We start from the raw sequence: 13066 nt of genomic DNA, 5'->3' as shown, positions 1-13066 counted from the left end.
TTTTTGGTCCTAAATAAAATCATAGGTTTTAATAAAGTTTGCATATATTTCTTTGAAAATTTACAGTTATTTTATATTTATACTTTTTGACACTACCTAAATAGGATCAATGTTTTGAATAAACGGAGACCTTTGAAAGGTCCCCACCCAAAGAAAATGGCCAAACCATATGAACAAAAGATTCAAGGCAGAGGAAGCTCCACTTCCCTCGTAGTAAGCGAAAACCAAACTGACAGAGTTTTCTCCGTCAGACTTAAAAAAAATAAAAATAAAAGAAAGGCAGAAAACAAAACCACCACTACCAACAAAAAGTGGGTATGAGGAAAAGTCAACCAGCACCGCTGCGGAGCATGCCTTGGCTGCACCTATAAAAACTCAGGGTGCACATGCCTTTGACTTAGAAAATCCACTTCTGGGCTCTGCACTGGAGAAACACCCCTGACGCAGAATGTGGTCAGTAATGTTCACTTCTCCACTATTGCACATATGTAAGTCTGAAAAGTAAATCTTTGCTTTAAGTAGTTGGCAGTACTCTATGCCGATGGGAAAATGGAAACACAAAGCTGTTAAATATTTGATTAAAATCACCAAAAAAGTCAGTTCTCCTTTGTCTTTGTCTCTTTCCCCAGCTGCTGAATTACTTATTTTCTGTTTTTTAAGAGCATTGTCTTCAAGAAAATATTTACCAGATCACTCTCAAATGATCTATTGTGAGCATCTCATACTTTTATAACAAAAATTAATTTAGAAATAGGATAAATCCCACTGACCTTTTTATACAGATCAGAGAGACACGCCAAGAGAATGCTGTACAATTTCTTAGTGATTTTTCCAGGTCTGTATCTTTGCTTTTTTGTTTAAATAATTAAGTAAACATAGAACTTAAGCTGCCATGTAATTTGCCTTCTGCACAAACCCCACTGTCCCTGCCCAGCCTTTCTTCCTGCTCCTTGTGAGCGCAAACACTGAGTCCAGATTCCCTCTGGCCCCTACCCACTCAGGCTGGCTTGGGTCCTGCCCCCTTGAAGCCTTCTTGGGGCCCTGCTCACTTAGCCACCTTTTCTCTGAACTCTCACAGCACTGAGGTGGCACATGACACAGTGTGGTACATCACCCCTTCTGTCTCTCCCTGTTCCCCTGCGTTTGCCTCATCTCCCCTGCCAGACAGCACACACTAGTCGGGTTTCTTATATCTCCCCTCAGGGCAGGGCTGGTCTGGGGACTTGGCACTTTTGAATATGTGGGATATTATGGGAGAAGCTGTATTTCTGATGCATCTGATGGTTTCTTTTTTTTTTTTTTTTTTTTGAGACGGAGTCTCGCTCTGCCACCCAGGCTGGAGTGCAGTGGCCGGATCTCAGCTCAATGCAAGCTCCGCCTCCCGGGTTTTACGCCATTCTCCTGCCTCAGCCTCCTGAGTAGCTGGGACTACAGGCGCCCGCCACCTCGCCCGGCTAGTGTTTTGCATTTTTTAGTAGAGACAGGGTTTCACCGTGTTAGCCAGGATGGTCTTCATCTCCTGACCTCGTGATCCGCCCGTCTCGGCCTCCCAAAGTGCTGGGATTACAGGCTTGAGCCACCCCGCCCGGCTTGAATCTGACGGTTTCTTAAATGCTTTGTATCTCTTGCAGGCGGCAAAGAAACACAGCATGATGTTTGGAAATATAATTCTTCGATCAACAAGTGGATTCAGATTGAGTATTTAAACATAGGCCGCTGGAGGCATAAGATGGTGGTGTTGGGTGGCAAGGTTTATGTTATTGGAGGCTTTGACGGCTTACAGAGAATCAACAACGTGGAGACCTACGACCCCTTTCACAACTGCTGGTCAGAGGTAGAGGAGACGATTTCTACCAGTAACTGCCTGTATTAGTACTTCAATGCTTTTTTAGAAAGCTTTGGAACGTGCCTACCATGGTGGCCAGCTTTCTGATCACTTTACTCCCAAGGAGAACATTTTTGGTGGCTCTGAGCTTCCCTCCTCCTAGGAGCTATTGCTTCAGTATCGCTGATCACATCACAGAAACAATGTCCTTCCAAGTGGTAAAGGTCTGTGTGGGCACCTGTCCTAATTTGGACAGAACCCCAGATGTGGATGGAGGCTCACCCTGTCCTTAGATGGGAGATCTCTTGGTCTGCATGTCTTGACGTAGAGTCTTGTCTCCTCAGATGCCTTGTCTCCTATTCTTCTCCACACTGGACACATGCAGATCACTTTACTATACTATTTATGAACCCAGAGTGATTTGGTCATGTTAGAAGTCATCCCTTCTTTATTTTCCCATTGATGATGAGCCACTTGCAGCCCTGCATGTCAGACTTATCAATGCAACCTCAGGTGTATATCAGACTCAGGAAAAGAAAAGCTACCTCATCTCATTTCCAGGTTATTCCCAATTTCAAATTTTCTTTCTCCTTATCAGATCAGATGTCCAAGCATGTTCCAGCTTAATGGAGTGTACAACACAGTCATTGTAGGCACAAGCAAAGGTTGCCAGGTCACCACATCCAGCCAAGACTGTCAGCCTGAAAAGTGCTATATTGAGAGCCCTTAACATTTATGGGGAGTGTACCTAAGATCTTCTCAAAACAAGCCCGATCACAGAGCTGCTCCATGATCTAAAAGGATCCTGCAAATAAATGGGCAAGAGGCTCTTGGAAGTCTCCTTTAGTGTCCTGGGGTTCATAGGGTAGAAGCACACGTCTGACTTAATGTCAAAATCCTCAGTGCTACCCTATAATGGAAGAGTCTGCTTACCTGTGGCCACCCCAAACCCATATACCAGCTTTTCTTCCTAGATATAAGCACCAAGGAAAATCAATGCTGGTACATAGTAGGCACTCCATAGGTATTTTTTGAGTGGATGAGCACATGAATGTATATGAATATGCATGTATAAAACATCATTTTCCTCCAACACTGGCTGATTTCATCTGTATAAACTTATTCTTACCTATACTCCTCCTTCCCTGAGAGCTAGATTCTGGGAGAGGCGGGCATATCCCAACACACAGCTTGCTCTAGCTTTCGTGGAGCCTGGAGGGAGGGTGGGAAATGCATGCTTTCATTCTTGCTTTGTCTTCAGAGGAGTCAAGCCTATGGGCCTTGTGACTTTAGGCAAAAGATGCCCAGTTCTGTGTCCCAGAGCTCTGTCCTGTATCCTGGGAGTTACTGCAGCAATCTGGGCAGCATGACTGACAGCTTCTTCTTGTGCCCTGTGCCTCTACAGGCTGCACCCCTCCTTGTCCATGTCAGTTCCTTTGCAGCCACCAGCCATAAGAAGAAGCTCTATGTGATTGGAGGAGGGCCCAATGGGAAACTGGCCACAGACAAGACTCAGTGTTATGACCCTTCCACCAACAAGTGGAGTTTGAAGGCGGCCATGCCGGTGGAGGCCAAATGCATCAATGCAGTGAGTTTCCGGGACCGCATCTATGTCGTTGGTGAGTAATGGCTTCTTATTGATCTGAATAGCTTAGAATCTGATAAGCGCCTGGCTGCAATGCGTCAAGGGTGTGTCGCGGTGTCTCCAGTGCTGGCAACTCACTGCCCCTAGGACCCACTCTGGCTTTCAGAAGAGCCGTCAATCGACTGTTTCTCTTGGCAAGAGGGTAGACTTGGCCTAACCAGAAATTGAATTTTAGTGGTTAAGAGGGAAGAACCCAAAAAAATGGAGTGATGCCCACCGAGTTTCCTCCCTCTCTTCAGGTGGGGCCATGAGGGCACTGTACGCCTACAGCCCCCTGGAAGACAACTGGTGCCTGGTGACCCAGCTCAGCCACGAGCGGGCCAGCTGCGGTATCGCGCCCTGCAACAACCGGCTCTACATCACCGGTGGGCGGGACGAGAAGAATGAGGTTATCGCCACGGTGCTGTGCTGGGACCCCGAGGCCCAGAAACTGACAGAGGAGTGTGTCCTGCCCCGGGGCGTGTCGCACCACGGCAGTGTCACCATCAGGAAGTCATACACCCACATCCGCAGGATCGTGCCTGGAGCAGTGTCTGTCTGACGGCAGGATGGGAAGCTGGAGAGCCCCCCAGATCCTCAGCGTGCCCGCCTCACCTCTCACCCTCCTCCAGCCCCACTTCAGGCCGCAGGCTCGAGTTTGAGGCCATGCATCAGGGGATCCCCTTGACTCACTTTGGGAGAACCTTGGAAGTCACAGTTTGGGGGTCACTTGAGACTGGCCAGGAATGTTTGCATGACCTACCTCAGGAGGGGAGGTGAGGAAGAGTAATATTTAGCATTCAGGACCCACCCACCCTATGCCGGCTTCTGTGCCAGGCACTTCCTTGTATGGGTTCATTTAACCTGGTGAGTGGCTCTTATCACTTCTAGTTTACAGGTGAGGGAACAGAGTTTCACAGAGGCTAAGTGGCATGCCCCTGATCACTCAGATAGCAAGTAGCTACCCCAGGAGTCTAAAACCCAGGTCTTTCAGCTCCGAAGTCAATGCTCTTTCCACCATGCTGCCTATCTCAGGCAGGAAAAACAAACAAAAAACCAAAACCAAAACCTGGCTCATGCCGGGCGCAGTGGCTCACGCCTGTAATCCCACACTATGGGAGGCCAAGGCGGGTGGAAGACCTGAGGTCAGGAGTTCGAGACCAGCCTGGCCAACATGGTGAGACCCCCCCCCCCACCCCGTCTCTACTAAAAATACAAAATTAGCCTGGTGCAGTGGCAGGCGCCTGTAATTCCAGCTACTCAGGAGGCTGAGGCAGGAGGATCACTTGAACTTGGGAGGTGGAGGTTGCAGTGAGCCGAGATCATGACACTGCACTGCAGCCCAGGCAACAAAAGTGAAACTCTATCTCAAAACAAAACAAAACAAAGACAAAGACAAAGAAACTTGGCTCACTTCTTGTGCAAGTCTGCTAAAAGATTCACTCCAGCACGGCAGGGAAATAAAGTGTTTCCTGTTTCTTTCCTTTTCTTTTTTATTCTGCATCCTCCCTCGTCCCCAGCCCTTTACCAAAATTAAACCAAGGAGTCATTTGGGCTCCTTGCCAAAGATATCTCATAGGTTCTTCCACTTGAAAGGCTGGGGGGATGGGTTGGGAGGCCTGTTGGCTTGAAAGAGATGAAAGATGCAATACTTGTGTTCTGTCTTTTTTTTTTTTTTTTTTTTCTTTGAGATGAAGTCGCCCAGGCTGGAGTGGCAGTGGCATGATCTGGCTCATAAAACCTCTGTCCCTGGTTCAAGTGATTCCTCCTGCCTCAGCCTCCTGAGTAGCTGGGATTACAAGGCACCTGCCACCACACCCAGCTAATTTTTTCGTAGTTTAGTAGAGACGGGGTTTCACCATCTTGGCCAAGCTGGTCTTGAATGCCTGACCTTGTGATCCGCCCTCCTCGGCCTCCCAAGTGTGAGTCATGGACCAGCCTTTTTTTTTTTTTTTTTTTTTTTTTTTTTTAATGATCATAAGATGGCCCATTTTGGACCAGAATTGTCATTGCCAGACAGAATTGTACCTTTAGCACAGTCTGGTTCCCTGGCCTCTTAGTGTTCATCAGTTGTACTGCAATGTAGAAAAGATGTTTCTAGAGACTTAAACTACTGTTTTATTTAAAAAAGTAAACACCTGAACACAGCTGGCCTCCACAGGAACGACAGATTCTCCTTGATGGTACATTTTCTAGTTTTTGGACAGTGATTTAGGTCCACCTTCCTGATACCCCATCCTCCTGAAGCCTTCGTTTTCAGGACTTTTAAAAAGCACTTCTACTTGTTTTTTTTGATCAGTGTAGCTCAATTGTGTCCTTCACTGTAAGAGCTAGAGCTTCCAAATGAGCTCACTGGAAATTCATTCTAATCCCCAAGCTGGAGAAACAGGTTAAGAGATCCTGTTTCATACACTGTATTTAAAAAGCAACAATGATAACAACATAGTAACTGCATTACCCAATGGACTTTATTTTCATCATATGATTTCAATTCTCTTTATAGAGTTTTATTTCATGTCCAGTGTGGCTTGTTCTTCTCAGCCGTTTGGGAAGTTAGAGTTATTAGAGTTGACAGTGAACTTAATTTTCATTAAACAGTCATGGTTAGAAGAAGCTAATATTTGAAACAGATTGCAAAAACTTGAAAAATTACAGGTGAGATTTCTGTTTGTGCCAGATTATTGAAGATAAATATAAATGTATGTTGGTGTGTGAAAGGCTCTGTGCCTTAGAGGCATGACAGTTCAGCTCTCTGCTGTGGAAAGTAACACAGGCCAATAGAAGCATATTTGTGGAATTTTAGAACAAACTATGGCTGACTCATGAGCACTATAATAACCATCAGGAAGCTCCCAACTGAAACAATGTAACAATGTAATCTAGTTCAATTCAGCAAACATTCATGGAGTGCTTCATGTCTGCCAAGCCTTGAGGACACCCATGAATGGCAAATCTCCATGCTGCACACTCGATATGGGTAAATAGGCCACCAGTTAATACTTTTGTTTTTCTTTTCTTCAAGTTAGCTAAAAATGAGATGTATATGAAGTGATGAGGCTGGATCCAAGTCTTGATTGCCTTTCAAGGGGTCATGGTGGTAAGCTGTGCAGTGAAGTCAACCAGTGGCCATTGCTTACATGTTTGTCTTTTCAGGGAGCAGATGGTGGTCCTTTGATAAGACCCATTGGCAAACTTCGCACCCATCAGCAGGTCAACCCTATGCTGGGAAAGTGAGGATTTGGGATTTCTGTGCTATAAACCTGATTCTTTTTTTTCTTTTTTTTTTTTTTGAGACGGAGTCTCGCTCTGTCGCCCAGGCTGGAGTGCAGTGGCCGGATCTCAGCTCACTGCAAGTTCCGCCTCCCGGGTTTACGCCATTCTCCTGCCTCAGCCTCCAGAGTAGCTAGGACTACAGGCGCCCGCCACCTCGCCCGGCTAGTTTTTTGTATCTTTTAGTAGAGACGGGGTTTCACCGTGTTAGCCAGGATGGTCTCGATCTCCTGACCTTGTGATCCGCCCGTCTCGGCCTCCCAAAGTGCTGGGATTACAGGCTTGAGCCACCGCGCCCGGCCTTATAAACCTGATTCTAAATGTAGGACCCAAGTTTCTGGACTACATCAGAATACCTAAATGAATCATGGAAGCACTCTTTATGATTTTTTACAACACCAGATATGCAGGCGAATTGTGGAAAATTTCATGTAGCTGACACCTAGGAAATGGGGAGTCCTAATAATGACATGGGGTAGGGAACAGATACACCTTGTTAGAAGATTGAGGGTTCTGTATTTGAAGTTGTCAGTCTGTAGCTCTTCGAGAAAGAAAGTTCAAGTCATTTGGGGGAAACTTAAGTATAGTCATCAGGATTTTAGCTTCTAGCCACTAGCCAGGGATGAGAGCTTCTAAAATCTAAAATTCATTCTAAGAAATAAAGACAAACACATTTGCAGGAAAGTAACTGTTGTAACCCACACCATCAGTAGGGGGAAAACCAAGCCGAGAATTAACCCAGGGAGAACCCTCGGACTCAGGCAGGACATGGCAGGATGTTCTGGCTCAGCAGACTGGAGATTGAGGCAGGGCCGGCGAGTGGACAGAGCATCCCTGGCTGGGAAGAAGAAGATGGGGTAGAAGGAGGTCAGGTTCCAAGGGTGCAGGTCTGGAAAATGATATCAGAGGCCCTGGAGTTTGTGAGCTTGACTCTAGTCCCAAGAAGGGTAAGGGAGAATAAGGGTAAGGGAGAATTTCAGGCAAGGAAATAATGAAGGAACCCACTTCTTAGAGCAGAGGCACAAGTTAGAGCAGGCACAGCATTGGGCCAACTTGCTGTGGGGCCTGTGAGCTGCTCAGCTGGGTCTCCTGTCCTAGAGGGAAGGTGGCCCAGAGTCTTTGGTGGAGCAGAATCTGTAGATGACGTTGAGGGACTCCAGTTGCCAAGGTTGATCTGAAACAGGCAGGGAGCTAAGCTTATCAGAACACCAGCAGATTCATGTTCTCTTCTTAGCTTTCATCTATTCTGGTCTCAATGGCTTCGGAAAACACACACATACACATACACTGTGTCATTGAACTCAAAGCAAACTATGCTCTCAGGGAAATACAAATATCATATTCTTATAGCTGTAAAATAGTATAGCTTAGCTATTTAGAGAAGTTTTTGAGGTACTGTTGTTATTTACCTGTCCTGTTTTATTTTGAAAAATGAAAGCACTCAATAGAATTTTTAAGGTTGATAACACCACAGTGATTTCTTATGTAAGTCCCAACTTGGAGTTGCAAAATCATTTTTTCCCTTAATACCTGGGTGTTGTATTAGATCTCATAATTTGAAGAGACAACCTTTATAGAAATCCACATATATCTCAAATATGGCTACTGCAAAACCAGTTTTGACAGGTCAGATTTTCATATGTATAGGTATAAATAGCCAACACTCGGTGAACAAAATCTTTTAAGCATTTTGGTTACAGAAAGTTGGATATTTTCAGTGATCAAACTAAGGATATTGTTTATAGGTTTTAAAACCAAACCAATTAAGTTTTATTTATTCAATAAAATATGCACAGAACAGATGCAAATGTGTTATATACAATCATGAAGTGATTTTTTTTTTTTTTTTTTTTTTTTTTTTTCTGTTTTGGTTTATATAAATAAGGGGGGTCTGAACAGAAATTAATTTAGAAAGTAGAAATTTAAAACATTTCAGTTGGTTCATGGGACTTTAGATAAGTTCATAGGTTAAAATTCACCAGGTTTGATTTATGGAATGTCAAACAGTAGACAGTTTTTCCCTCCCTAAAGATGCATTGCCTCGCTGAGCAAGCTTTTACCAACCCATATGCAAACTGCGTGACTCTCCTCTTGCCTGGCCTCACCTCTTCATACAGGAGACCCCTTTCTAAGTTGATTACAGGTCTGACCTCTTAGCCCGCCTCCACCATTGTTCCTGTGTTGTCTCTGAAGCCCTCCCTGGTCTTTGCTTCTCAAATTGGGGCACATGTAACTTGGGGTATGAGACTTCCCTCTAATCACTGGAAACCCTGTTACCAATTTAGTTTGTTTTGGTTACAATGCAAGAGTCCTATGTATTTGAAAAGGAAAACTGGAGCCTTTAAAGAAATCTGGGGTTCCATGAATAGCTTCAGACCTTTCCCTCTGGGCCTCCCCAGAAGTAGATGTTCTGCCTTAGGAGTTCTTGGTGGAAACCCTTGGAAATCACAGACCCAGCTCCCTCACTGGTGGGGAGTGTTCTGGAGTGATCTTGGGCCCTGGATCTGACTGCCACTGCACCAGCTGTGAGTCAAACGGAGTTTTGACCTTAACTTTGCTGCTGAGCCTTCCAATTTCTCCACTGGGTCTAAGTGATAATGTCAAGTCTGGGCAGTTTGGCCAGGGCCAGGCATCTGCCCAGCTTTTCTTAGCGCCTCCCCCTGTACCTACTGCTCCCTGCTGGTGTATAGCATCTCCTGGACCAGTTCCTTTTCCCTGGACATGCAGCCTTCATACAGGATCTCAGTTCTCTCCCGCCCTCTGTAGCCCCATGCTTCATATTCCGTTCCTGCATGTGGCCACAACTGAAGACTCTTGGTGCTGGGGATGAATCCGGGTCCGGTCCCACCCTCCCCAGGCTCCCCACCATCAGCGTGGCTGCTTACCAGTCACTGTTTTTCACTTCCATGTTTGTTTACTGGCGCCTGGGGATTTTCCTTTTCTTTTTGCACATTCAGACGTCTGCTTTGTTACTGATTCCCACATGAAACGCTGCCTTGAAACCCATGTCCAACCATCTCTACTCATCTGTCTGGATACAGAATATGAAACTTCCTGGCTATACATTCTTTAGGAAAGTTAAAGCTGGGTAGAGGGAAAAGGGGTGGCCTTTGATGTGTAAGACAACTGGAAATCTCCCTTCATAACACGAATCCTGATCCCTCCACATTTGACAGTAGGAGAAGCTCCCAGTGGGCACGGAAAGTTGGAACTCATAGCCCCAACTCTTCCCTGTAAGGAAAGAGTCCTGTACACAACTCTTCATTTAATTTCCCAAGGAACATCAAAGACCAGGCTGGAACAGTTAAGTAAAACTTTACCTATGACTTAGAGATGACACGGGATAAACACAGGAAGGGAAAAATACTCTAGATTATGAAGACGACAAGAATCAGCTATCTCTGAGAAGCAGCATTTGTCTTGAGAAGACGTGTGTGTGTGTGTGTGTGCACGCACATGCACATGCATGTGTACATACATGGTTTAAAAATAAAAATAAACAAGCAGGACATTAGTTAAAGCAGTGAAAACAGATTCTGTTCAGTAACTGCTGACAGTAGGGGAAAGAGCTAAGCTCTATTCTGATTTGTGCAGAGATGCTGACTGGGTCTTTTAAAGGGAGAATAAGGGAGCCAGGAGGTGCAGTGAGCAGGTTCAGTTAGAGTCAGGGAAGTGAAAAATGACAAAGTGTTGGGCAGAGTCAATGTGATGAGGCCAGCTGTGTCTGCTAGCTGGCAGTTCTCGAAGCTAGGATCCTCTCCCCCAACAGAGCCCGGGAGTCAGAGGCTCTCTCCTTCCTGATAATTACCTTGAGGGGAATGGCTTTCGGGTCCTTGAGAAAGACACTCCTGAGCTGTAGGTGACACATACAAAGTAGCTCAAAGGGACAGAGGAAGGATTCACAATGGTAAGCCTCCTTTTTTAGTCAATGTTCTAAAAAAGAGAGGTCAGGAGCCTATTGTCAGGTGTTGGTGGAACAAACTAAATTCTTTTGACACCCTTAAGCTTTTCCAGACAGCAACTCAAAAGAGGGCTGGCCCATCCCAGGGACATGGCCTTAGGCTGCTAGAAACCATGCGATGAAGTCTTTGAGTTTGGTGAAGTCTCTGAGCACAGGGTGTGAGTGCAGTGTTGGTGCTGAGAGTTTCAGGTATACTTGCCTTATGAAACAGATACAATTAAAAGAACAGGTGTGCCCACCACCTGCGCTGCTGTTGGCAGCATTTTAAAAGAGAACTGACCATTTTCTGCAACCCACCATGGGCCCATTGTGCGAGGCCAGGAGTGCCGAAACCCCTCCCTCTAGAATCTGCTGAAGACAACTAAAGAGAAAAATAGTACTAAAGCTTCTTTGACCCATACAGGCCAGAGCAGTGCTTTCAAACTTTCTTGAACATGTATCACAATAAGAAACACATTTTCTGTATTTCCTATTCAATTTTTTTCTTAAAATGCTGTTCACAAGCCACCAAATTAATTACATCACCCACTAATGGGTCACAAGTCACAACCCATATCTGAAAGGTACAAGACTGGAGGGCACTGACTTGGGCAGACAGGGCAGGGGCGAGGGGAGATGAGGCTGGCAAAGCCTCATGTATTAGTCCATTTTTATATGCTATGAAGAAATACCCGAGGCCAGGTAATTTATAAAAGAAAGAGGTTTAATGGACTCACAGTTCCACATGGCTGGGGAGGTCTCACAATCATGGCAGGAGGTGAAGGATGAGCAAAGGCATGTCTTACATGGCAGCAAGAAAGAGTGCCTGTGCAGGGGAACTGCCCTTTATAAAACCATCAGATCTCATGAGACTTACTCACTATCATGAGAACAGCATGGGAAAAATCTAACCCCATTATTCAATTACCTTCCACGGGTCCCTCCCATGACACATGAGGATTATGGAGCTACAATTCAAGATGAGGTTTGGGTGGGGACACAGCCAAACCATATCACCTTGATTTAAGAAAGTGCCAATACATAGAAGGCAGAAGGAAAACGTGACTGCGCAGAGCAATCTGTAAGTCTGACCTTAGATAAAAAGGATTTTTGTCGGTGAAATTCTATTCTGTTTTTTGTTTGTTTGTTTGTTTGGGATGGAGTCTCACTCTGTCGCCCAGGCCGGAGTGCAATGGTGAGATCTCAGCTCACTGCAACCTCCACCTCCCGGATTCAAGCAATTTTCCTGCCTCAGCCTCCTGAGTAGTGGGGATTACAGGCACCCACCACTATGCCCAGTTAATTTTTGCATTTTTAGTAGAGACGGGGTTTTGCCATGTTGGTCAGGCTGGTCTCAAACTCCTGGCCTCAGGTGATCCACCTGGCTTGGCCTCCTTAAGTGCTGGGATTACAGGCATGAGCCACCCTGCCTGGCCAAAATTCTATTCTTTCATAACAAAATGTAGTAATAGGAGCATCTATTGAGTAATTCCAAGAAACATGAGACAAAGCCAGAAATAGAAAAAAAAGAAAAAGATTAGGACAGTGACAAAACTAGTCTAGGTAGAAATGCTGAGGTTTTTAATTGTCAAAGTGCTTTCTGGTAGAATGTCACATTCCCGGAAAAGGTCACTGGAGGAATCTGGAGGAAAAATGATGCCTTAGATTTTGTTCTGAGTCCTAAGTAGACATTAGTGAAAAAAAGGATGGGGTGAGTCTTTGTGAAACAATGCAACAAATATTCATTGAGCGCCTAGTATGTGCCAGGCATGATTTCTGTCCATCTGTGAACAAAACAAAGCCCCTACTCGCATGAGCTAACATTCTAGTAGAGAGACAGGCAAGAATCAAACAAGCACAAAATATAATGAAAAGTAGAGATAAATGTCCAAAGAAAGTAATTCAGGGCAAGGGCGATGCATGCTACTTGAGCTAGAATGAACAGAGCCATCCTTTCTGATAGAGACACTTAAACAGAGGCTTGAGTGAAGAGAGCCTCTGGTGAGAGGCCTGAGAGTATCCAGGGAAGCTTACTCCAGACAGAGGGAAGAGCTAATGAGGCTCTGAGGCGGGAGGCTTCTGTGTATTTAAGGAACAGTCATGGCTGGGCACGGTGGCTCACGCCTGTAATCCTAGCACTTTGGCAGGCCAAGGTGGGCGGATCATTTGAGGTCAGGAGGCGAGACCAGCCTGGCCAACATGGTGAAACCCTGTCTCTACTAAAAATACAATAAAATTTAGCTGGTCATGGTGGCGCACCTGTAGCCCCAGCTACTCAGGAGGCTGAAGCAGGAGGATCGCTTGAACCTGGGAGGCGGAGCTTGCAGTGAGTTGAGATTGCTGCCACTGCACTCCAGCCTGGGTGACAGAGTGAGACTCTGTCTCAAAAAAATAAATAAATAAGGAA

At 45.5% G+C, this 13066-nt stretch overlaps 1 protein-coding gene across 1 annotated transcript in view; it reads left to right on the top strand.

Annotated features, from left to right (window-relative positions):
• The window catches only part of KLHL6 (kelch like family member 6), a 78752-nt gene extending 74194 nt beyond the window's left edge, over nt 1–4558 (top strand). The window contains exons 5-7 of the mRNA XM_017860637.1: nt 1632–1834; nt 3231–3444; nt 3710–4558. Of these exons, the coding sequence (XP_017716126.1) occupies nt 1632–1834; nt 3231–3444; nt 3710–4011 (719 nt within the window). The 3' untranslated portion in view covers nt 4012–4558. The remainder of the gene's footprint in view (nt 1–1631; nt 1835–3230; nt 3445–3709) is intronic.
• The last annotated feature ends 8508 nt before the right edge of the window (nt 4559–13066 follow it).

This window comes from Rhinopithecus bieti, unplaced genomic scaffold (assembly GCF_001698545.2).
Source record: "Rhinopithecus bieti isolate Rb0 unplaced genomic scaffold, ASM169854v2 scaffold_55189, whole genome shotgun sequence".
Taxonomy (NCBI): Eukaryota; Metazoa; Chordata; class Mammalia; order Primates; family Cercopithecidae; genus Rhinopithecus; species Rhinopithecus bieti.
This window is presented reverse-complemented; position numbering and strand designations above follow the sequence as displayed.